Source organism: Fundulus heteroclitus, chromosome 9 (genome assembly GCF_011125445.2).
Source record: "Fundulus heteroclitus isolate FHET01 chromosome 9, MU-UCD_Fhet_4.1, whole genome shotgun sequence".
Lineage (NCBI taxonomy): Eukaryota > Metazoa > Chordata > Actinopteri > Cyprinodontiformes > Fundulidae > Fundulus > Fundulus heteroclitus.
This window is the reverse complement of record NC_046369.1, coordinates 26,288,166-26,313,951: the sequence shown is the minus strand read 5'-3', so window position 1 is coordinate 26,313,951 and position 25,786 is coordinate 26,288,166. Positions and strand designations below refer to the sequence as shown.

The window sequence follows — 25,786 nt, the reverse complement described above, 5'->3', positions numbered from 1 at the left end:
ACATAACGACGAAGCTTTCTTGGGGATTGTGTAAAACAAATTCTTAAAACGTTTCAGGAAAGAAAAAAAAAAAGGAAAAAAGTCACAAGTGGCAACTATAAAGTGCATCATTTTCATGAATAATCAAACTATTCAGGGTTTCAGCAGCTTATGGGCGAAATCGGAGTATATTTAACTGTTAAAGAACTGTCAGTGAACCAGGAGGGTAAGCCACAAATGTTTACTACCGGAGAACATGGCCGTATCAAAGCATTTTAATGGAAAGTTGAGTGGAAGGAAAAGAGAAAAGCACAAGCAACAGAGACAACCACAGCTGGTGGAGGATTGTGAAGCAAAGCCCAATGATAAGCATGGGGGAAGTTTCACGAGATGCAGACTACATCTGAAATCAAAGTTTCAAGATCCACCATGTGGATCCGGAAGATGGGCTACAGGTGTACCTGAACCAGGCATAGCTGATGACTTCTGCGACTTCTTACCTGGACGAGGAAGAAAGGATTTGACTGTTCCCTCTGTTTTTTAAGATTCTACATTTTGCATTTCATTCAAAAATGAAGGTTCAAGAGTTTTGACAAAAGAAGGGAGAGGGATCCAAGGATTTGGGGGAAGCCATGTTACAACCACTGTATTTTATTTGCTCTAAAGTCAGCGCTGCCATCTATAAGCAAATTTGAGAGTACTTCATGCTTTTCGCTGCTGGCAACTTTTGTGGAGATGCAGTTAATTTTCCAGCAGGACCTGTCTTCACTGCCAAGAACCAATACCTAGTTTTAACCAGGGCTTCTTTAAACCTTCAGCAGGGAGACGGATCACCTCTACATAACTTACAGCACATAAACATACTTTTCTAGAGGTGGACAAAGTTAAACTAAATCCTTCTGCATCTTCCAATATTCACATTTTTAAGCAGCTAAATTTGTAGTTTTCATTAGCTATAAGCAAAATACTCAAACTCTGCAACTAATGTATTACATGCAGCTGACTTTTGCATTCAATTAATGTTCTAACTTACTTAGGTTTACTTGTAGAGTTCTTCCAAAGTCATTTAATTGGCAAACAAATTCAATTTCCGAACTACAATAAATTCTTTTATTAAAAAGACTCCTTTTATTTATTTTTTTTAAATGTATACAATATTCAAAAGCCAGACATTGTAAAAGGTATAATCTGTAGTTAAAAATGGCACATTTATTGCTACATTAATGTTATATACAGGACAAATCTCAACTATTTGTATGTAAATAGAAGAGAGATCGAGTCAGAAAGAAGTCAACACTGTCCTCAACCCAGAATTACAAACTCTGTAAATGTATTTAACACTCATTGGTCGCATCCCTTTTTAGTTCGGCCGAGTAATGTCAATAAAAACCTGAAAATGTTTTGTTTTTATAGAAAAATCAGTGTTCACTGTTGTTAAGGGAAGCCAAAACTTTACAAGCTTCTGAAGAAACGAGTGAAATTTGTGCGACTACACAATTTAGGCATGTCATTTGGACACAAATATAAACATTTAGACATGTTTCTTTGAACAAATCTCAGATATCCAGTACACCTACCAGTTTTGTAAAAGTCAATCTGATAAATCTCTCAATGTCAAAGCTATGAAAATAAAACATAAAAAAAATGTAAAAAATAAAATAATTAAGTTCAGGTCTGACAATGATAACTACTGTTTACACATACTGAAAGCCACTGCAAAACAAGTTTAAAAATGCTCTTATTCAGCTAACGCAGGAACAAAAACTCCCTGTCTACATTGTAATTGAAGCAACACACCCAAAACAAGTCTACGCTGATAATCGCTCAGAGGAAAATGCAGTTGTTTCTTTTTTTTTTAAACCTTGTCATGTGAATTTTGTAATAACAGGGAGACCCTTTATCAGGACAAGTGGCCTTAATGAAAACAGCAGTTTGACAGTGTAATCCAGTTGAACAGAAAGCAGAGAAAAAGAAATAAACTAAACAAGATCTGCTTAACATTTATTTATTTAACTAGGTACACTGAAAGAAAAATCTCTTTATACCATTTAAACTTCTTCCTCAAAAATTGAAAAAAAAAAAAAACAAACATTTGGAGAAAAGGGAGGATGGGGGGGAGGGGAATGAACAAGTACCTCTTTAATCTCCAAGATAAATGAAATGATATGGTACACAACATAAAACTGTCTTGAATGGAAAAAAAAAAAATACAAGTTCAGGCACTGATAAGGCATCACTCTCCCATCGTGACATCTTAAGTCTTGAGAATGAAAAGGCCACACTATTGATTTGTATATGTCTTTTTTTCTTATTTTTTTCCTTTTTTGTAGAAATGAAACACACAAAATGTTCTACCTCCCACTTATGATTACACGTTGGTAAAAAAAAAAAAAAAAAAAAAAAAAAAAAAAAAGAAATAATTAACATGACATGGGAATAACATCACAATAACACTGTTTTGTTCTTAATAATAGCCATTACCTTACACCCAAATCCAGACATCTGCCTTTAGACACTGAGCCTTACTTGGTTTAAGGGCAGACATTAAAAAAAAAAAAAAAAAAAAAAAAAATTGTGAAAAGAAATTTATTACAATGTGCTAACAAATCCAGAAACCACTTTGAAAATGAAGGCAAATCCACATTTAGCATGGTAGCTACATTCAAAAACCAGTTGCATAATAATTACTGTTGGAGACATGAAAAGAAAAAAAACAAAAAAAAAAAAATGAAAAAGAAAAGAAATCCCTTCTGATGTTTCGTCACACGACTGTGGCACCAACTCTGTCCGGATATGCCCAAATGGAAAAGAAGGCATTCAACTTAGTTAATCATGTGCCTTTGAACTAAAACTGGAATAATTAAAAAAAAGGATTTACAAACACTTTCATTTATCATCTGTCGATCCTTTTCCCCGACATCCCAGTTTTAATTTCAAATTTCATTTTGAAAAATCATTTAAATGTTAAATATCCCCTTATACAGCTCATCTACAATACACTCTAAACTTCAAACTAATATTGCCATTTATGTAAAAAATCTACAATGTATAGACTAACAAAAAATATATATTTTTATATATATTTACCTTTGAAAAATGAAACAGAATAATGTATGAAGTGAATTTACAGGTCGCACTTCTCTCAGTAAGAAAGGGGAGAACACGCTGACGGTCGGGAGGAAGGTGAAGGGTTCGTAATTCAGCGGGAATGCTCGTTTAGGAATTACACAAAAAGGCTCGTCTGCGAGAAAGAAAGAAAAAAAAAATCCCTCCTGGATTTGTTTGCCTTTAAAGTACATGAATAAAAGGGGGGTGGGGGAAAGACTCGAGTCTGCTGGCACTGTCAGTACACCATGTCGAGGAAGGAGCAGCACAAAAAAAGAAGAAAAAAAAAAAAATCGGTGCTGGTCGCTTACAGGTGATTTGGATGGCTTTAATACAAGACTTTCAGGGACTGAAACGGGACGCGGGTTGAGCCTGAATCGGGTACAACTGTGCGCCGTCTCGTCCGCGTATGCTTCACAACACAAAGCAGGACAAAAACCTGAATGCGTGACAAGAGGCCTTCCTGGAGAAACGCGAGAACGCCCGGTCAACAAAGCGGGAAGAACAGTTTTTTTTTTTTGTTTGTTTGTTTTTGTTGACCGATTCTTTCACTTGGATGATTCAAAAACTTTCAAGGAAGAAGTCTCTTGAGTCCAAGCCTCCAGATGCCTCGGGGGGGTGAGGAGGGGGGGGGGGGGGGGTTGAGACCACGTCTGGTCGGACTTCCCATCTTTCAGGTAAGCTGCATTTGAAATGTCAAAACACGGGGGCCTACTCTCCACACGCTCCAGGAAAAGTGACTGAATTTTGACAGTTCAGCTCCAGCTGTGAGTTACATAACATATGTAAGACTGTACCATCACGCTGGGAATGACATACAATAAAAAAAAAATGTATAATAACTGCTCATACACATAAGCAATCCCTCACAAATGTTCCTCACATGTAAAGCAATTTGCCTTAATGTCAAATAGAAAACATGTAACAATTAGGCACAAATCCTTGATTTAATTTGTGTTTGTATAGGTCTCCTTTTTATTCCTCCACCAGAGCACCTCTTGGCAGTGTGTGTAGTCCCAAAGTGTTGAAAGGACAAAAAGTACTCTGGTGTTCAAATTATGTTGGAAACCAAGAAAGAAAATAAAAATATTACACGTATAAAACAAACCAAAACTTCAAACAAACAAACAAAAAAAACTAAACAAAGAAGTTCTTCACATTTGAGCTTGTAGTCATGGCTGGGAGTGCGAAAAACAGATTGTGTCAGTTTTGGCTGTATGCATGTGAATGTGTGAATGTGCATTATGAAACTTGAACGGACAATACACAGACATGTCCACATATATACACGCACACACACGCACACACACACTGAGAATAATGGGTGGAAGAAATCTGTTAAGGCCACATCCTCTGACAGCCAGGAAAACACCAGATCTGTAAAGGAATCATTAAAAAAAACACACATTAACAAGCTAAAAAAAAAAAAAAACAAGACAAGTTCATTTCTTTAGCACAATTCATAGCAGCTTCCTTTATATTTCCACATTTGGAACAAAAATAACTAAAAAAATTTTATTTCAAAATTTTTTTTACACCTTTTAAGCTTCTTGTGATTCAAGTTGTAAAAATTTTCTTGATATTGAAAATAGGTAACAAAGTCTTCTTTCTGCAGTAACAACTTCCACACTGAAGAGTGTTGTCATTAGCCGTGTTGCATTTACTGATCGGAAAAAAAGGTAGAATATTTGGGTTTCTGATCCAGGCTAAGTGGAAAAGAGCCTATTCTAGTCACCAGCAATTTTTGCTGCGTATCTATCATCTGGTACTTGTAATTTCTGCTTGACAAAGAGCTTCTTTTTCTTGCTCTATTAAAACATGCCAACCGTGGGGATCACAGTGTCCCTTAAAACTAAACGTATACAGTAAACTGGTAATAATAAAACATCTGTTAGCGGGAATAACGGGATAATTTAAGTGATTTCTGTAGGTAAACTGCCTCCCTGCACAATGATCATTTAGGAAAATTCAAAAACAACAACATGGGATCAAACATTTACAATAAGCAGCCTTTCACAAGGGTTGAATCCCCTCAGTAAAAATAAAGAAGAATAAAAGCCCAGACTGACTTAAAACCCCACCTGGAGTTACATGTGGCCAACTGGATTGTGTCCGTCTCCTCCCATGCTTGGGTGGCCTCCTGGGAGCTGCATGGGTGCCTCTCCCACCACCCCAGAAACCTTCTCTTCCTCACGCCTTTTTAAACACGCTGCCTTAGGGTTGAGGTTGCGCTCTGACAAAGGAAAAGCAGAAACCCATCTCACAACGACGAAATAAAGTGGACGCCGGCGGCCGACGAAGACGGCGCTTCTTCCACAGACCCACCTCTGACTTGTTGTTCTAAATTGAGGATGACGTTGACCGCTTGATGAAGGATGAGGAGTTTGGTCTGAGGTTTGTCGTGGCTGAGGTGCAGCTGGCACATCCTCCCGAGCTCCTTGAAAGCCTCGTTGATGTCCCGCACCCTGAGACGCTCCCGGGCGTTGTTGGCCACTCGCCGTTCCCTCTCCCGCTCCATCTTCACCTCGGGGGGGACGTCCTCGTCGTCCTCGTTGTCCGGACTGCTTGCAGACAGAAATCAAAAAAGGTGACGCTTGTTGATGCGCGACAGCAAAAGCCTCAAACATACAGAATACTCTGACTATGAACTAATAATGTGACTATGAACATCTACTTTTATGCTAAAAGGCTTTTTCAGTGTAAGTGGTAAGACGTTAACAGTGTTTAGCCAGTTGGAGGCATGATTTGTGGCATTAATAGGTTTGTTAAACAGTTCAAGTAACATTTGGTCATTTGATCGCCTCCAAGAAATGTTTCCTACATTAGACTCAGGCATGCCTGTAAAAATAATGATCCATGCATAGATGGCGAATATTATGTGGGATTGTGCTTTAAATAAAGTGAGCCACTAATGCAACATTTTGTCGAACAACTCGAGCGTAATGAGCAACTATTGACTGTAAATTAAAACTGAAGGAAGCAAACAACAATGTCGCTTACTTGCAGGTTTGAGCCTCTTAAAATGTGGGAAACCATTTTAAAAACATGCTCTCTGTTCTAGGGTGTCAATTAAGAAAAAAAAATAAACTAAACAAGGACAGTTTAAGTGTCCTTTTTAAGTATTCATGTCTGAATCAAAATAACCTTTTATTAGCAAACTCCTGCAGAACTTCTTGTGACCCGGCTAGCAGCAGCAGTGTGATTGAAGACGTTCAGTCACCGTTCAAGCTGTAGAGATGGTCCTTTATTTAATAATTATTTTAAACACAATTTTAGCTAACACTGGAAATGTTTTTTTTTTTTTCTACAGATTCTTCTTCCAGGTATAATATGTATATTTTGTGAAAACGGCAGCTAAGCCAAAAAGGTCACTTCTTCAGACGGTTCTGACTGGAAGTAGGGGTCCAGTCAGAGTCCAGATTTAATCTGGTATCTCTGGAGGAAGCTACTGGTTAGGGGGGGATGTCAAAGAGGGCTTCTAAACTCAGAGACATGGAGCTTGGCACCACAGATAGTTAACATGAAGGTCAGCAATTATAATAGGGTCTGATTGTTTTTCCACAGATTAATGAGAAGTCCATAAAATAAGTCCTATTAATCACAAATATAACTAAATCTACCATGGGTATGGATCATTTCAGGCTTTACGGCCTGTAATGATTAATTTTATGCCTTTCCTGAACAAATCAGCTTGATTTATTGAAGCTCGGACAGCTAAGCAGAGGGATCATGAGGGAAATGAGAGTGCTTGGCTCTCGTGTCCTCTGGCCATAGTTTCAGCTCTACTTCTACGTTCTTACCAAGTACACAGGAACATGCTTCTGTTCTTTGCTTAGTTCTGTTCCCCTCAACACATCGTCACATAAACAAAAACCCATCTTATTAATAAACATTTCCCAAGAAACCCATGTTAACAATGTTTTTGTGTTTCCTATCAACTGTAATATTTCTGAGAACGTAATTGTGTAAAGTGCTTTTTGTTACATTAATACCAACTTCTAGAATATTCCTTTGAGTCTCGGTTTCTAAAAGCCCACAAAGCACTAAAAGGTGATTCTCTGTTGGAGAAACTTACTCATCTAACTGGTCTGATAGGCCAGAGAGCATCTGGAGGGTCAACGCCTCCTTTCTGAAAACGTGACATGAAGGGAAGGGGGGGTTGACAATGTTAAAACACCTAGCATAGCCTGAACAGTGGGAAACACAGGAATGAATATATGCCCTTTAATAACTTCAATCAGGAGAGTTGTAACAACAATGTCAAGAATTACACCACTTTCTCTGTACTGTAATAGTTTATAGGACACTCATGCTGTTGTATAACATAATACACACGTGCATTTAAAAGGTTGACAGACAATGCTAACTGAACTCTCTATCCAAAAAAAACCGAAGCTGAAGAAGCTTACCTTGTTCGATTACGCGCTGCCTTGGAGTCCTTCTTTTCGTCCTCTGACTTGTCTGCAACGGATGAGTTTTCATCGTCCTCTTTGTCTTCTCTTTTGATGTCTGAGCTGCTGGAAGAGTGAGCTGACCGGGCCAAACCACCGGGGAGACCTAAAGACAAACATACAATCCCTTACGAGCCACGCTCAACACATCTTGGGTTTCAAAGGGACATGTAATTGGATTAGGTTTTTCAGTTTTCAGCAAAAAAAAAAAAAAAAAAAAAGAAAGTTTAACTGACTAGTGAAGCCTTCTGGTTGGCCAACGGACGGTGTGGGTCCGGTGGCGTGATGGCCGTGCAGGAGAGTGCTGCTGGGAGGAAGTCCTGTGGGCTCCTCATGTTTCCCTCCCTGCTGATCAAAGTAGAGCACATACACTTTAATCTTGTACAATAATATATTTGATGATGATAAAGGAATTTATTTTAGACAATTAACAAATTTAACACATTTAACAAATATTTAAAAAAAATCAATTTCAGAAATAAATAAATAAATAATAATAATAATAAATAAAATAATCAATTTAAGAAATTCTTCAACCAAGTACCACATAAAGTAATTGGTAAACAATAAATTACATTTTCTGTTCCAATTCAATTAAATCATTTGAACATAAATAGAAATGAGATAAACTAATATTTTCCTCTAAATAAAATATATCAGGTATATTTACCCTGATATCTGACATTGATTAATGATTAAAGAAAGTTGTCTGAAAAGGGGTAAGAAGAAGTAAAACTATATTTTTCATACCCCTTCTCCCTCTAATTGCACTTAAAGTACCTTCCTGTTAAACAACAACGTTATTTATAGTTCTAAATTAAACCCAAGGTTACTCACTAATAATTAAGGTTATCTTATTACAGTATAATCTTTGGCCACCAGGTGGCAACAAAGACAACAAGTTAAACTCCCTTCCTCTTTAAATGACAATCTGAACAATTCTGCACATTTTTCCACACAAGTCATGCGTAAAGAGGTGATTAAATGAAAACCTATTGTGAGATCTAAAAAAAAAAAAAAAAAAAATTTGGATCCACTTCAGGTCTTAAAACAATGAAAAACATTAGTAAATCTTCAAAGGAACCTGGTTCTCCTGAGAAACATCTCAATCTTTAAACGTCCTCTTTGACAGCACACTCATTTCTAGCAGAGATATTTTGGTCAATATAATCACTTCACAAGCTGAGGACATAAAAGGCAGAACAAGCAGAGGAAAAGTGACTCACCAAAGCAGGATGTCTGTTGCTGAGAGCAAGGCTGGCATTGGGGAAAGCTGGGGAGAGGCCTCCAAGGCCCCCGTTGTGCACCGAGGACAGCAGGCTGTGCATGTCAGAGTGAGCGCCTTCTAATGCTGGGCTCTGGCCCACAGCATGACTACGCAGCACATGGATGGCCTCTTCCAAGTGGTCCTCCATTTTATTCTGCTACACAAGTCCATGAAAGATGAGCGTTAGAATCGCAGCGCTTTAAGAACTTGACCTAGAAAATTATGACCTTCAGAAGCACATTAATAGTTTTCTCGTGTCACTAGAAAATTATTTTGTGTCATTTATAAAAAAAGAGATACAGGATTTGTTAGACAAATAACCATGGTGTCTCAGTTAACTGCGCATAGCGTCTTCATTTAGCATAAATACAGATTACCTGGTTGATTGAGGAGGTCAGGGCTAACAGCTAGTCTGCATGGAGCTACATCCAAGGCTGCCTTAAAAAACATCTTAAAACTGTCAGAAATTTATACAAAGCCTAATTTCTGACCTTTTCAACTGTTGTCTTATTTTATTGGAATGTTTTTTATACAGAAACCTTTGATTATTCACATGGGAAATGTTAGACTAAAACCAATTAAACAGCATTTACTTAAACCGCTACCACCCGTTTTTTTGTTTTTCTGCATTTTCAGCTACACATGTGAAATGATCGCTTTGCAGTAAACTTTTCAAACAGGAAGCTGCTTCAACATGTTACATTTTAAATATTTATACTTTTATGACTCATATGCTTCTCCAAGCAGCCTTTATAACATTTTGAAAATAAAGTACAATGTCTTGTATTGGAAATGTTTATAGAAAAGTTCGATTTTATTAGGTATATATGCAACAAGTCAGAAAACAAAACGCTGCAGAAGTCGTCTTCTTGTTCAGATCTGTAACAACTAGACATTAAATCAGGACTGGATTTATCCTGGACTAAACTTATCCTGGACTAAATAAACAGTACAGAAAGCAAAGTTTGTGGTTTATCACACCTTTAATCTACTATAAACAGTTTTGCTTCATTGCTTTTTTGTGCCAATGCCAAATCTAGTTTAAGAAGCCAGAGTCTAGTTTAAAACCTAAACTTTAAGTGGTATAAAGGCTGTTTGTCTCTTTTTTATTTTTAAGAGTGTGCTTCCTGATACATGTCCTGATAGCTGAAAAGTTGAACACAATTTAAATAATAAACAGAAAATTAAAAGTTTGACAATCTTTGATTGTTTCTATCTCATGAAAAAAATGTCCTTTAAGCCCTATTCACACAGGATAAGCATAATCTGTGGACCCCATGTAATAAAGAAGTTACCTCCCTACTTTAGCTTTTTTATATGGCGCATTCGCACCGGATAACCAAAGCTTGAGATTTGATCTTTTCTCTGCTGTCTGTTGTGTACGAGAGCGACTGTAACAGAGGCAGAGCAGCCAACTGCTTAAATACGACTTTGGGATTACTTTTTTTTTTAAAAGTCACTTATAAATTTGGTGAGTTGTGGGTTTACGGCTTGTTTTTGAACGTGCAGTCGCTTATTTGGGCTTGTCCTTTTTCCCCCCAAACAGAAACCCTTCTCCTGTCTAGTGCACTGTGCAACCCTGGTTAATGTGCGTCCACAGTTACATTCTCACCGCACCGACAATTTCACTGACAGAAAAAGTCTCGGTGGGTAGAAATGCAACATTAAATGCATGCATTTATAAAGCACTGAAACGGCCTCTGTATTACGAGTGGTGGGTTCCTTGATGGGCTTGATTTCCGATAGGCTTTGCTGGTCCCGAGAACCAAGGTTTATAAACACTATTGCAGCCTCCATTCTTCACCAAAAGCAAATAATGCGCCCAGGAAACAAAAACAGCCTGTTTACACATCAGATCCCACCCATTTCTGTCCAAATCACAGAATGCCTGTTCGCACTGGATTAAGATTATCGCAGAACCTCGGAGTTCAGCAAAACAAAAGTAGGTAATTTGCAGGGGAAATTTGCATGTGGTCCGTAGGTAAAAAGTTTTTGAACACATAAAATAGGCAGAAATGTATCAGTTTGTAATGCAAACAGCAGCTGGGACTATAAAACACAGAAAATCCCAAATTTTTTCCAAACTGCAACCAGAAGTCATTAAACCTAAGTGTCCCTTCACTTCCTGCTTTAGCTCCAACTTCCAAATCAGATCAGACGCAGCACGGCTTTCCCCTCCATAACCATCCAAATTAACCATCTAAAGCAAATGTGACAAGAGCTTTAAGGATTCATGAAACAACATTTGCTGAATCCAGGATGATGGCAGAACTCCACTCTGGAACAGGCTCCACTGAAGCGAGCAGTCAAGCTTTAGACTCCGGTCTGACTAATCCAAACTTTCCCCAGCTACAGACGCCAAAACAGACCTCCACTGCAGGTAGGACGTCGACTACTTCTGACCCGACACCATAACCTCATGCCCATTTCACTTTTATTTTTCTGGTGTAGCAGAGAATCATGTCAACCTACCAGTGCGTGTGGTTGCCCTTCGTAGTTGGGTGTGGTTGGTCTTTGCCACTGGGACTGAGCTCCTGCAGAGATAATGTTCAACCATGCTGTCAGTTCTTACATATATTCACCAGATGGAGCTACAGACACATTTTTCTGACCACCCAATGAACGCAGCACTTCTAAACGGCGCAGTCTGATCGCCTCTAATGCCCAAAGCAGACGTTTCCATCTTTACGTTAAAGAACGACGCTCATATCTAGTCTAAAGTCTGGTTGAGGCGTACCTGGGATGGCCTGGGGAGATCCGGGAGTGGAAGGAGCCGAGGAGAAATTATTACTGTTGTGGTCCGATGGGTAAATCTGAAAGGAATATTCAATATATAAAATCACAATTTTAAAATACAAACATCCGTTTATCTATTTGATATGTTCAGTGCGAACGTATACGAACATAAAACGAAGGATAAACTTACTGAAGCGAGAGCTTTCCCAATCTCATCTCCCGAGCTGCTCGCTGTTGTGCCTCTGCTGGCTGCAGAGACAAAAATCAATACTCGGCCAGATAAATAAATGAATAAATAAGCAAACGACAACAAAAAATCATAGTGGCAGTTCAACGGATCAATCGAAGAAGCTGGCCAGATGCCTTCAGACGAGCTCGGTGTAAAGGGCGCTTACCCATGATGCCTTCCCCGTTGATGGTGGGCGTGTGGTTGTAGGTGGTGGGGGCCGAGTGGAAGCCGTTGACCTCGCTGCCGGGCAGAGTGTAGTTCTGTTGGATCAGAGGCAAGATTCAAAAGAAGGGACACGAGACTTCATAAGGTACAAAAAGCAACCGCACCCCGTCTTAGAGGTCGTTTTAAGAGAAAAGATTAGCTTATTACAAGGAATAATTAGCATTTACAATGAAGCATGATCCCATTTTTTCAAAGTGATGACAGGCGACGCCCTGAAGTCGACGACAGTAATAGAATGATGAAAATTGAGGAATAACGAAGCCCCAAACGCACCATTCTGTCCTGTGGGTTGATTGCAGGGAAGGAGCCTGGCTGTCCGATGTGAGGAGAGTTACCCAACATCCCAGAATAGCCAGATGACCAGGGGTCTTCTGGGAAACAGGAAGCAACATGTATATCAGAAATGATTAAAAAGACTAACTTTTTGAAGTATAGTTTGGTTTTTTTCTTGAAAGGCTACCTTGCATGTAGAAAGAGCCCGGGTAGACGGTGCCGGGTTTGGCACCAGGGTATCCTCCGTTGTCCCTGGCAAACTCCTCTCCAGATGTAGGGGCATATACCTGGAAATAAAGTATACAATGAAGGGTTTAAAAAATGTTTTTAAAGTGTCAGCCAGAACCTTTAAAAAAGGGAGCCAAGGGTAAATCCAGGGTTTTATTTTCATTTGGGCCACACTAGGTTCGGCTTGGTTTTGAGAATTAATCTTTACCGACGTATTAAAAGGCCAAACATTTTCAGTCCTACTGTTCCTGGGGTCAAGAGCCCTTTCAAAAGAGAAGGTAGCAGAGTTTTATGCTGCACACTGCTGGTCAGCTGACAGGCAGGAGGAGGCTACTCATTTCCCTCGTTTACAAGAAAGACAAACGTAGCTGTTTGGATAAATCTGTGGCTGCACAAAGCAGAAAAAACGGCCTCGTCTTTCACAAAACAGGATTTTTTTTAGGCCTCATTGCTGTGGAAGGCTGAACTCAACCCACCGCCACCGTGACTCACGTAGGGGTGAGCCGGTTTCCAGGCTAAAGGGTGTCATGTTGCGATTACAAAGGGTCGGTGCGACCAGCCGGCAGGTGGCTTTACAGCAAAAACACAACAAGACGGAGACGGACTGCTGCATCGTGCACGGCCGCCGTGTGACGGGACAAACCAGGTCACCCGGAGCCGACCCTAGGAACGTTTATTCAGAAGCTGGCATAGATAGAAAACAGAACTAAACTGATAAGGTGTCAAACTACCTATAATAGTCATTATTTTGATTAGTCAATTATTCTAAAAGCTTAGTTTACCTTTATGCGTTTATTTGCTTTCTACAAAAAAATATTTTGCTCCTTATAAGCATGATTATATATACACACTTAGTGCAGTCTCAAATAAAATCCTAATGTAAATAATGAAGTTGAGCTGGAAATAAAACCAGCCAGAAATGACTGGAACTCCAAAAGAAAATCTCAATTTACTGCAACTTTTTGTTAAAATTATTAGGTTTTATTAACTGTGTCAATTAGGAATTTGTCTCGCTTAAATTCATTTCAATATCCACATTATCTACAAAATTATGTGTCATCAAGATGAGGTGAAATAAAACTAGTCAGCACATTAACATGAGGGACGTGCAGCAATACTTGGCACACGGACCACCTGCCTGACCCCAGAAGGTACATTCAGCAGCCTTTTCAGGTTATTTTCTGGCTCATCAGCTCCTCGTGCACGGCACTTGTGCCGCTTTCAAAAGCTTAGACGACTTTAGCCTTTGAAAATGTTTATAGCTCGGCTCATTAGGGAGTAATCAGACTCTATCCTCCATCTTTGTTTTGAAATAGAAGCGCAGACAGAGCAACTGACTGGACAAGCTGGGGGGGGGGGGACTTGACACACTAATTTGAAGGAACACAGCTGGAACATTTCTGAACAACTATATGAAAAGAAAAATAATAATATAGAAGACGGACAACAGATTTTTCTTTTGATTATCAGCTTGCAGCCTTAATTTCCCGCTTGTTTTCCCCCGGGACACGTCAGAAACCCATTTCATAGACAAAGTCCAGCCCATGTCCCTCCCTGCCTCTTCTGCAGTGACAGCTTCATCTTTCAAAGCTCATATAGACGCAGGATACGGCCGACGTCTTTTGTAAGGAACAGGAATGGGAAACACTTAAGCAGCCGACTGCAGGACGGCTACCTAAGCTGACAGCTTGACTAATTATCCACCTAACATCACGTTGTGGGGCTTCCAGAGTTAATCTATAACGAGCATCATAACAAAAAGTTGGCATGTGTAGCTTGTTCTGTATTTTTGAATAAGCCTATCAAAACAAAAAGAATCAGTAAAAGGCAAGATATCAGTAAGATACAACTATTATACCTAATAATCAATGTCAAATGATTTAATGTCTATTAGTAACAGATTTGATGAGAACCTACATATTAAAGCGTTTCAATGGTTTGGAACCAAATGTATATAAAATAAAATATATATATTTAATGCCAACCACCTAATTTTTGTTAGCCACGGACAACTATTGGATTACAATAGCCTCAAACGGCCACAAGATGGCATGAGGGAGTCTGCTGGAGGTGGAGGAGGAGGAGGAAGCGAGGCCAGCTCCTCGCCTGTAGAGGAGACCACAGTGGCCATGGCATGCTGGGTACAGCGACGGCTCGAATCCCAGAGCACAGTGAGCATTTCCTCTAGCTCGTAGGACCCCGGTGACATCGCACTGCCAGGCCCGCAGCCCCTCCCTGTAACATGCTCAGTATCAGCTCGCACACATACCACACATTTAGTGAGCCAACACACCCATTCACGCGCAAACCAAGAGCAAACGCGCCCGAACCAAGGCTGACATTCTACACGCGTAAACACCCTTCCTAACAACAAACTAGCAATAAAAGGGCCGAGGATGGACGCAGGAAGTCGTCGGTTTCCCAGTCCCCCTCGTGTGCCACTCACTCTTCCCTTCCTCTGTACTACATGACAGATACAGGAAAAAAGGGGAAGAGAATGAAGGCTATGCTGCAAAGAATGCTAATCCAGAAAAGAGATTTTTTTCTGTAATTTGATTTAACAAGGAGAAGTGGAAAGGGAATGGAGAGATGCACTTCTAATTACAGAGCCATCTGCCTGTTCCTGGACCGCATCCAACTCCACAGGCAGCTGGGCTGAGGAGAGGGAACGAGTGGAGAGAGAGAGAGAGAGAGAGAGAGAGAGATGGGGGCTGGGATCCAGTCAGCGAGGGAGACGGAAAGAGAGGGAGAGACGGGGAGAAACTGTGGTGGGTAGGGGTGGTAAAGGGGCAAGGATGAGGGTTGATAGAGGAGGGGGGGGGGGGAATGAAGGTCCTGATGATATATGAAATGGGTGGAGAGATAAGGGGTGTTCAGGGGGACTCGGGACGGTAATCTAAATGACTTAAACAAAGCTTGATACGGCCAGGGGAGTGTGAAGGAAACGGGGGATTTAAAATGATCACGGTTAATTCGGGGGGGGGGAAACATGATGGAGATGGCTTCATTTAACAATGAGCTTTGAGTTGTTCTTTCACCGGGAACAATGTCCTGCGAATCCTGCTGCTCTGGACGCGAGCGCAGCGCCGCACAAAGGCAGCCGCTGCCGGGTAATTGTATTCTCCGGGAAGAAAAGAGATTTATAGGGTAAAATCCTTAACTAATACGGGTTTAATGTGATTCAGGTTATGACCGTGCAAAGGCCTCTAACACATAGGGGGAAAAAAAAAAAAAGGTTTACTGCTGGTGGGGAATAGATGAAGATTAACATCAAACTAACCTGCAAGCGCTTACAATCAACCACAAAGGTTTGTGGGTAGGTAAAGGGACGACTAGTGGGCAGAAGAGACGCAAATGTTTGTCGAGTTTGTGAGCGCAGGCGAAGAGGACGGATTTACAGGAACCGAGTGGACGCATAAAGTTGTCCGATTTAAAGCAACGTTATTTTGCGTTATAAAAGCAGATAGTGAAGACACGCGATAGGCCGGTAAAGAAAAAAAAACAGAAGGGGAGGAGGGTGGAGAGAGAGAGAGAGCGCGCAGGATCATCACCAGCAGTCATTAATCTGGGCTCAGACACGGGACTAAGAGGCCTCGCAAGCACTGCGCCTCACAACTGGGTCACTCGCAGGGGGAGGCCCACCCAGGCCATCATGTGGCGAGGCGTAGGCGGAGGTGAGGCAGGGGTGGAGGGGGGGGGGGTTCACACAAACACGCATCTCATCACTCGCACCGAAAACCACACAGCCCCGTCCTCCACGCTGCTACACAGAACGGACGAGCTTCAGAGAATAAAACACAGAGCCGTGGCGAGACAGGGGTTCACGCTCACGTCTCTGTGATGCAACTTCTACACGGCGCCTACAGGTGGGTTGGTAAACAACAGCTTCGCTTTCTTAAGACGCCAAAACTTAAAGAAACCGGCTTTGAAGGGCTCATCGGGTCCCACTGTGTCCACACCACGAGCAGAAACTGAACACCGCGCGACTAGTTCATGCAAACTTTGCATAAATGTACAGTCCAGGGAGAAAGACGGTTAGGGTAAAAACTACGTCATGGTGTAGTTTTCACGTGTATTTACTTCCAGTGAGTCGACATTTTGCAGAAGCCCCGTTCCACTGCACTTACACCTGCAGGTCTCCTGGTGTACACACATTTTCTGCCCATTCTTTGCAAAAAAAAAAAAAAAAAAAAAAAGATGTCTGAGTGATCAGAAAGTGTCTGAAGATGATTTTGCAGATCACATCTTCTCAATCTGGACTTTGACTGGGCCATTCTAACATGAACCAGCTCTGATCTCACCCCTCCATAGGGACTCTGGCTGTATGTTTGGGGTTGTCCAGAGTCTCTGGTCCAGTCTGCTGGAACAGTTTCCCTTCAGGGATGTCCCTGTGTTTAGCTCCATCGACTCTGAGCAGCTTTCCTGTCCTGCTGGAGAACTGAATCCCCTGATGATGATGATGATGATGATGAGGTGCAGCGTTAGTTGTCTGCCACTCATGGCGTTTAGTCTAATCTGACCAAAGTAGCTTCTTCTACATGGTTTGTGACAAACTGAAAAACAGGACTTTTTATGGGTTTGTGTGTCTCCCTCTATCAAAAAGGTCAAATATGGAAAGTGTGCAACAACTAGTGGTCCTACTGACACACAGACCTGAGCTGTGGATCTCTGCAGCTCCTCCAGACTCTTGGCTGACTTTCTAATTAATGCTCTCCTTGAAAGGCCTGCCAGGTAAGGCGAGCGGCCATGTCTTCCTACGTCAGCAGTCATGTCATATTCTTTCTCTGGAGACAGAGCAGTGCTCTGTGCCATGCTGTATTAAACACCTCCACGTCTTTATCTCTGACCTGTCTGCCAGGCTCATTAGTCTTAATCATGTGACCTGTTCACTAACCTTCTACTAAACTTCTGAGATCAAACTACATGCAGGGAGACACCATTTACTAATTAGGTCACTTCCTATACAGTTGGTTGCAACAGACTGTATTGGAATAAAGTGAGCTCAATTTAAATAATGCATGCCACACTTTTCAGATTTATGTGCTTAAAAAAAATGGATCCTTTTCCTTCCACCTTAAAACTACACTCTACTAGGGCTGGGAAATATATTGAGATTTTAAAAATAAAGATTTTTTTTAAAAAACGGATATGAGACTATATAATTTATATCAAGATGCACTATGTTGCATTACAAAATATACTTTTATGTATTCAAGTAAGTTATTTTTCAGCAGTTTCTTCATCTTTTCTAAAGCTGTATGTAAAAAAATGTGACAGTGAGACATTTGGGATGAAGCTTTGATTCAAAAATGCCTTTTTATATTGACTTAATGAAAAGAAAAACATGGAGATAAACATTGTATATATTATTTTTGGTCCATATGGCCCAGCCCTACGCTCTACTTTCTGTTAGTCCATCACATCCCATTAAAATACATTGACCACTGTGGTTGTAACATGATAATGGAGAATCCAAGGGATGTGAATACAAGGCACTAAAAAAAATGACTTATGCATTACGTTTCTGATTTGGGCAAAGTCTTAAAAATAGCTTGTATGTTAGCCGAAGATTTTAACTTTAATTTAAAAAATTTCATTTAGAGATTAGTGTCAAAACAAAAATGAAACATTTGGGCAAAAATAGGAAGAAGAAACTACTTGTGCTCTTTGTAATCTCGGAGCTCACTCCTGTTATCGGAGAACTACAGTAGCACAAACGCAGATTATTAGTGAAAGCAGCTGAAGTAGTGCTACAGAGCTCACCAAAGCATCAAGACGGGCCTTTGATAGAAATAAGAGCCGAATAACGACCTGCTAGCCCAAGGGTGGGCTGGCAGTTCTGGTCCGCCGTGTTTTAGGTCCCTGCTGCTGTAACACACCTGATCATAACATCAATTGTCTCCTCATCCTGAGTCCTGCATGATCCTGTTAATGACACATTCATGCAAATCAGATCTGTTCAAGCAGAGAGCCCTCTAAACCACGCAGGACGTTGGCCCTCAAGGACTGGCTTTCCTAACCCCAGGCAGTCCGCTAAATCTGACCTGTATGGCGACTTCAAAAGACGCTAATTAGCTCACGTTCAAGGCAATTTTTGTAATCAATTTGAGCAGAAACACATTAGGGGAGGCTAGTGTTTTTGTTTGTTTCAATTTTACTCCTGCTTTTCAAACTAAAAGAGTCTTTGTTGTTCTAAAGCGTTTAACGAGGCTGGCTGGGCAACAGCAGACACGTCAGACCTAAAATGCGACACTGATTCATGAATGGGCATGAACCAGATTCGGCTCAATAAAATGAGTAACAGTGACTTGTATTTCCAGCTATGTGCGGCTGCCGTCATCCTCCCATCAGCTGCTAGGACCTCTGGGCACGCAGACAAAAAAATGACACTAGTTACAGTCAGACATGCCATCACGAGAAAATTCATCCTGCTTGGACAAGAGCTGAAGTTTGGAGCGAATCAGGCGGCTAAACGCTAATCAGCCGATAAACTGAGCAGCCGGTTCAAGTCAAAGCATTACGGAAAAGGACATGTAGGAGTGAGCCAGACATTTCTTCAGGAGCTTGAGCCTAAAGGCAAGCAACTTCTTCACATTTGAATAATTAAAAAAAAAGGAACCAGTTTAGATAACTGAAAAGCTTCATCCTACAAGGGTTCCATCTTATTTTTCATGTAATTATCCCATATTTTCCCAGATTAAATATCATTTGGCTGTTCATTTAATACTATAAAATACTCAAACGTCTTTTAAATATGGGTTACAGGGTTCAGAAAATGCAGCAGATGGTTAGAAGGAAGAAAAAAGAAAGAAAGTACAGAAGGGTGGGGGGGGGAAAGGAAAGATGGGAAATACGAATATTTTCCCGATACTCCATTTCTCTTCCTTAATATTCATCTGGACCTGGAAAATACTGAAATCAAATGTCCTACTTTTCCAGACTGCATACGAACAATGTTCTACGCGTCTTCACAATTCAGGTCAGATTGTGAAAAAGGATTCAGTTTGTAAACGTGTCACACTGCAACAAGATGATATAAATTGCTTCACTGCATTGAAGTCAAGCACCTCAAACAACTCAACACCCCCCCCCCCCCTCATCCCCGACTGTAGCAACAACCACAGCAATGCTGTTCGCTGGGCTCTGAGGTGTCCGAATGACAGCTCTCCGGGTGCACGTGCGAGCAGAACGTCTTTACTCCTGTCTGTCACAGGCGAGCTCAAGCAGGGTGAGGGAGTCAGAGTATACAGGCAGGAAAAAGGCCAACTGGCTGAGAGGGCGAGGAGATGAGAAGAAATGGGTTCTCACCGAGGACGGCAGGCCCGGGGGTTTCCGAATCTTCTTTGGCTGGGTCTCTGCAGACAGAAAAAAAAAAAATTAAAAGACACAAGAGAATGAGAAAAAAAAAAAAAGAGAGTGAAAAAAAAAGGACTTGAAAAATAAAATGAGACGTAAGCAAAAATTATGCAAGCTCAAGTGCTGGCTCATGTGCTTGATCCAGTTTCTGCAACTCTGAACAAGCTGTAGCAAGTGTGTCACTGGCAATGAAGTGTTTCTACCGCTTCATCTTTACCCACAGTAAACCTCTGATTAGAAAAAAAAAAAAACAACATGCATTTCTACTAAACGAAGGACACAAAATATGTGGATTTCAGGCCAAGCACCGATTTTATTCAACTGAACAAAACAGGTCCAATTTATAGTCATTCATAGTCCCATGTATTCCAGATTACTTTAATCCAATGATTTTACAATACAGCACTCAACCTGATCATGAAAAGCTAATTTACAACCAGTAGGCTACACTGAACCGTACTGCAAGTTAAAAAATGCAGGTGGAATCCCATTTTTATTTTATTTTTTTTTAATTCAGTGTAAACGTAACTTAACCCTATGCTGATTGGGGGGGGGGGGGGGCACGGCTTTTCCTCACGAACCAAAAACATTTTCTTCACAGAACGACTTTAAGAGGAGACGAGGTTTGGAATGAGCCAAAACATTACATTTGGTGTCATTGGTAATTATTAACCATCAGAATAATAATACTAATTAGGGATGAGCCAATATGATAATTTAAAAGATATCTATCCAATATTAATACCGCTGTTAGGGCTGATAACACAGATTGCAGACATTTCTCTACCATTTAGACAACATGAACAAACGACCACACATCTGCCATTACTTCTCTGAAGTAAACACCCACAATCCCGCGCTGCACCACCATCACGTCAAACAAATACCACATGGCCAACGCCCTCCCCTCCAGATGTTAGTCCTGGCCCGCTTTTACTTATCGCCCCGATATGTTTTAAAAAATGACATGGGCTGATACCGATATTAATGTTGATCCATTGTGCATCAATAATAATTATTACTCTTTCACAATTTTAAATGTTTTAGAATCTGAACATGTAGTTTGATCCATGTCAGTATATTGTCTTTGATTTCTTTCTAATATTCTAAAGTAAAAGAAGAAAAAAAAAGAGCATATTTTTGTACTTAATAATTTGATATACTCTCACAAGCGAAAAAAAAAACTGCCACGACATGTTATGAACACAGCCGTAGCGAAATAAAAAGAAAATGTAATGATGAACCAAACAGCCACTTTACCCATAATTGACTCTGATGGATGATCGGCAGGTTCAATCACTAAATAAACCTTTTTTCAGCGATATTAAACGATGTAAAACTGTGTCTGTAAAGGTATCAACACACCGCATAGACTTTGATGCACTTTGCTTCATGCTTATGAAAACAGACGAAGGTTTGATGCAGAAATGGAAATGACTGGCCTTCCTGTTTTGTTGGATTAAAAACTAATTTTGTGCCACAGTAGGAATCAGGTCAGACCTCAGCCTGAGCAGTTTGGGATTGTAATATAATTTATATTAGAAATGAACAGTCAGACTAATGATAAGAATAGCTCCAGCACCCTACACCTTACTGCACATCATGCATACTGTATATACTAGTATAGACAATCCATTAAAAACACATTTGTCAGTAGGGTGGTAGGATATTTTCGTTTTTCCTTAAACAGTAACGCCTGGTGCAGGACTGATAGCCACCAACATGAAACAAAGGGGCATATTAGGTCATCTCAAACTGCCGTATGAGATCTTACAGCAGTCTCTCATTTCTCAGGGGAATATTTTAACTCGGTACCAAAAGACCAGAGAGGGTTAAGGTTTCATATCAAGTTTTCTACCAAATATGGTAAAAATGTTATTATGGTCACACTTGTGGAAAACAGACATTGAGTAAAAAAAAGGAATAAAGTACCAACATTGAAGAGTGTTTGACGGTTTTTTTTTGTATATTTACCTAAGCTTCCTTCAGGCGGCCTTCTCCTGGGGTTGGCGGGATATGACGGATAAAACTGAGAGCCTGACTTTATGCCAGAGGGAGACAACGCATCTGGGCTGGGCATGGCTATGTCACTTGGAAATAAACCAGGCTGGAAACAGAGAGACAGATAATGTTTTTTACATGCGTGGGAAAGCACTACAGAAAAAAAAAATGTCAATTTCTCTTCTAAGAAACAAAGACGGTTGTAAATTCAAAGCGTCTGAAAAGAGAACTGAGAAAACGGAGCTTCCTTTAGTGGCCCAGTATTGAACTTAGGTTTCACTTGCTTGGCCTGTGAGAGACACGCCAGGACTGAGCGCAGAGGAACATACCTGGCCAAAGGGAGTGTACGGTGGCCTCTCGTTTTTACCTGCAAGGTAAAAAAAAAAAAGAAAAAAAAGAAAAGAAAGGTTGTTTTTAACTTTGCCGTGATCACAACAAGATTGCTCAAAAATACTTGGATGCAACGCTGTGTGATAGCAGAAATGGAAAGTAGGTTTTCACAAGTAGAAACTGCTCAGGGAGGCCTTCCCCCTTTTTTCAATACGCTCAGCTGCATAAAGCTGCCCGCCAGACAAAACCCCAGGGAGGGTTTCTGCTTCAGCACCCTAACATCTCTAACACTCAACGGATGAGCATAGGCACATGCACACAAACACAGGACTATGAATGCAGGCACACATTACACATTAGAAAACAAGGTCTGTGGTCATAAAGTACACAGTCCTGACTAGTTATCAAATGCATGCATTGCAACTATAATATAAGGTCAGATTATTAGGCAATATGTACAGAGCAGTTGTAGAAAGGTAGATTAAAGAAAATACCTGCAATCCCTGAACTGAACTGAGAGGGCAAGCTTTCATGTTCACTGAAGTGGGATCCATCTCCAAAGTTCTGTAGAATCAATGGTACAGAATATAACAGGCCTTAAAATGTAAATAACATGCAGATATCTTAACCCCTTCGCCCCCCCTCCTCTAGTACAATTCAATTCTGGAGTTTTTAACAAATTAACATCGTTCCCACACTAAATGCTAGCCATTCAGTCTGCTTAAAACCAACATTTTTGTAGGCTGATTGTGAAATCAAATCGTTGAGGTCTGGTGACACCGTTTCCCATGTTGCCTCATATGCTTGTAAGTTAAAAAAAAAAAAAAAAAAAGTGACAGTGTAAACATGAGATAAATGCGGTAAACGTCAACATCAAGTCTCGTCGCATATTTGGAGTGTGTACTTTACATGTGGTCCAGTTCTGAATAGTGTGTGGTTTGAAATTCACAGTGTTCTGCTACATCAGGACCGTGTCCATCACTTTTGCCATAAGGTCAACATCTTGTCTTCTTTCTTTAAAGGTTTAGGTTCAACTAACTGACCATCTGGAAATTAAACTTAAATGCTCTGTGAGTGGCACCAAGTGGTCAGGTGATCATTAACTAAATTCATCAGAAAGTAGGTCAAGCCTGAGTCTCCCTTTCAGTTTCAAGCAGCCAGCATGCCGAGGTGAGCAAAGTCTCGGTTAAAAATAATGTTCTTAGTGAAAAATAGCATTTTTTACTGTAATAGTATTGTGTCTATGCCACAAAAACAAAAGGCAGACACAAACAACATTGTAATTAGTGTTTATACAGAGGAACAAGCACACTGTAATTAAGAATAAATTCTCGTCCACTAGACACCTTAGAATATCAATTACATTAAATACAACAAAAGAAAAAAGGTTCATTCAATAACTGCTGAAAATATCAGACAAATTGACAATTCACTTTCAGTTTTCAGCCGTTAAAAAAAAAATAAACAAGAGGACATCCTCTTCTGTTTGTTAAAGTCTCCCGATTTTTTGTCAGATGTGAATTTACTGATATTATGTTCCCCAACTCTTTATTTTTTTGCATTTTTTCCTTCAAATGTATTTGCACATATGAATTCAACGTAATGCGTTCCTGGTCAATAAATCAAATGCCCCCCATTAAACAGGGGAATAAACACATTTAAGAGTGGCACATGTATTTACTGTCCAAGTCTAATGCTTCTTCAAAAGATCAGCCTGGAAGCTGCTATTACCTTCTTTTACTGGGACCTATTGTTAAGAAACATTACAGAGTGCATATGTGAGGTGCATAATGTTACCATGCCTACCAGTCATTTTTACACCCTACGGTAACTCAGAGGGACAAGCATCACTGGAACGATGCACACTCACTAGCTTACTTTAACTCCTGATCACATTTGACGGAATCTCGAGTCTTTAGAGCGAGAGTCCAAGTCGTTTGTTTGTGGCTTTGTTTTTGGGGATTTAACTGCAACTTGAATCCAAGTTGAATAGTCGAGTTCCCTTCTTTGATAACATGCAGAGAGAAAACCATTTAAATACAGAGCCACCCTCATGTTGTCAGCTTTCCTATATACCTTAGTGGTTATCTTCCCTCTGCTTTTCTTTCTAGCTATGCCGGGAGCAATGCCAAACAAATCTGCATCAGCTCGAGGGATTCAGGCCGACTTTCTTAATTATCAACTTGTGGTAATCAAAGCTTTCTGCATCTATTTTACCCCCTGTACTTTGTATTTACAGGCCGGTGCCAAGACAGTTATGCTGATGTAAAGCTGCAATTACCACCGGGCTTCACCAGAGGTTCTGAGCAACAAGGGTGCTTGCCAATGCCGGATCCTGGGCCAAGGTTATTAGGTAGCGAGCAAAAAGAAATAAAAAAAAAAAAAAAAAAAAATTACCACTGCAAATCATGTATGGCACACTGCAGAGAGGCAGCCACGAGGAGGTAGGTAGTGCATTTTCAGTTCTGGGTGCGTGATTGACTGAATACGTGTGAGGGTGTCGGTATCGAAGCATCTGGTATTACCCCTTAGATGTGCAATTTTAAAGTCAGGTGCGACTAAACGGCACGTCTGGATGCGTCGTGATCTTACCCGTCCTTGGGTGAACGAGGGACTGTTCTGTTCTGTGGAGCCCCAAGACCCAGAGCCACTGCGCTCGTCTATTGCTGGAAAACAAAACCATGTAGCGTTACGGTCAGGACGGACAGGCAGGTCCAACAAGCAAGCCGCACAAAGTGAAAGTAAAAAAACATTAATATTAAGCAAAGATAATAAAGACTATTAATAATATCCAGGGAAAAACATGTTTATAACGCTGTGCAATGTTCCCATTAGAGGTCATTATGGTTACTGAATACCATAAAATTAACCATTTACTTCCTAATGTAAAGCATGAGGATACAATGTTATCCATGTCACATTTAATTATTCCAAGTATATCTCTCACAAAACAAAAACGTGAAGGAAAAGGGCTGAAGCATAGTGTTAGAGGTAAAGAAATAACTGAAGTGTGGCACAAAGAGAAAACACAGTGGAAGATTGGTGGAGCAGAAAACTCCAAAATACCCCCATCATCCCCTTCTCCCTGTCTAATGCACTAATGCTATCCAGGCTCTCTGGAGACACAGGGCTTAATTGCATGCTGATTTGCATAATTGTGCATATTAATGCAGTTTCCTTATGAATATTCATACTGCGCCTTTGATTTTTGCCTAATTAAAAAAATGTGTGTGAGAACGCAAAGCAGCGAGCGAGTGGAAGGAGAAAGCAAGGAGACGAAACGAGAGGCAGGCAGGCAGGGAAGGGAAGGGAAGGGGAGTGAGACGGGGTCTGGGTGAGATCAGCAGCCTGCTTGACGAGTGAGAATGAGCGATGAGGCTAACAGAGCGGTGCAAGCACCTACACACGCTGCGACAGCCGTGATCTATGGGGCCGATGCCAGTGGCATGGAGAATCAGGCGAGCGGGGAGGAGAGGGGGACCTTAAAGGATCAGCCGTGCCCACCTCCACATATCGGCGGCCGTGATGAGCTTACTGCTACATCAGATGACCGATTTTGTAACGGAGACACTTCGGGCAAAGCTTGGTGCCAGGTCAAGTTCAGGG

The 25,786-nt window shown here is 40.6% G+C and overlaps 1 protein-coding gene across 6 annotated transcripts in view; it reads right to left on the bottom strand.

Moving 5' to 3' along the window:
* Positions 1 to 1,084: 1,084 nt before the first annotated feature.
* The window catches only part of tcf3b (transcription factor 3b), a 39,012-nt gene continuing 14,310 nt past the window's right edge, over positions 1,085 to 25,786 (bottom strand). For 2 of the 6 annotated variants that reach the window (XM_021307745.2, XM_021307748.2), the window contains 18 exons: positions 24,773 to 24,846; positions 22,675 to 22,744; positions 22,180 to 22,217; positions 21,824 to 21,956; positions 19,802 to 19,848; positions 12,453 to 12,552; positions 12,266 to 12,363; positions 11,934 to 12,027; positions 11,729 to 11,787; positions 11,540 to 11,615; positions 11,275 to 11,336; positions 8,762 to 8,959; positions 7,772 to 7,883; positions 7,494 to 7,641; positions 7,160 to 7,213; positions 5,410 to 5,648; positions 5,166 to 5,317; positions 1,085 to 4,461 (listed from right to left, as the gene is read on the bottom strand). In XM_021307745.2, coding sequence (XP_021163420.2) covers positions 5,172 to 5,317; positions 5,410 to 5,648; positions 7,160 to 7,213; positions 7,494 to 7,641; positions 7,772 to 7,883; positions 8,762 to 8,959; positions 11,275 to 11,336; positions 11,540 to 11,615; positions 11,729 to 11,787; positions 11,934 to 12,027; positions 12,266 to 12,363; positions 12,453 to 12,552; positions 19,802 to 19,848; positions 21,824 to 21,956; positions 22,180 to 22,217; positions 22,675 to 22,744; positions 24,773 to 24,846 — 1,748 coding nt within the window. In that variant the 3' untranslated portion in view covers positions 1,085 to 4,461; positions 5,166 to 5,171. The remainder of the gene's footprint in view (positions 4,462 to 5,165; positions 5,318 to 5,409; positions 5,649 to 7,159; positions 7,214 to 7,493; positions 7,642 to 7,771; positions 7,884 to 8,761; positions 8,960 to 11,274; positions 11,337 to 11,539; positions 11,616 to 11,728; positions 11,788 to 11,933; positions 12,028 to 12,265; positions 12,364 to 12,452; positions 12,553 to 19,801; positions 19,849 to 21,823; positions 21,957 to 22,179; positions 22,218 to 22,674; positions 22,745 to 24,772; positions 24,847 to 25,786) is intronic. The other 4 variants (XM_012880912.3, XM_012880911.3, XM_012880909.3 and 1 more) reach the window with 4 other exon arrangements.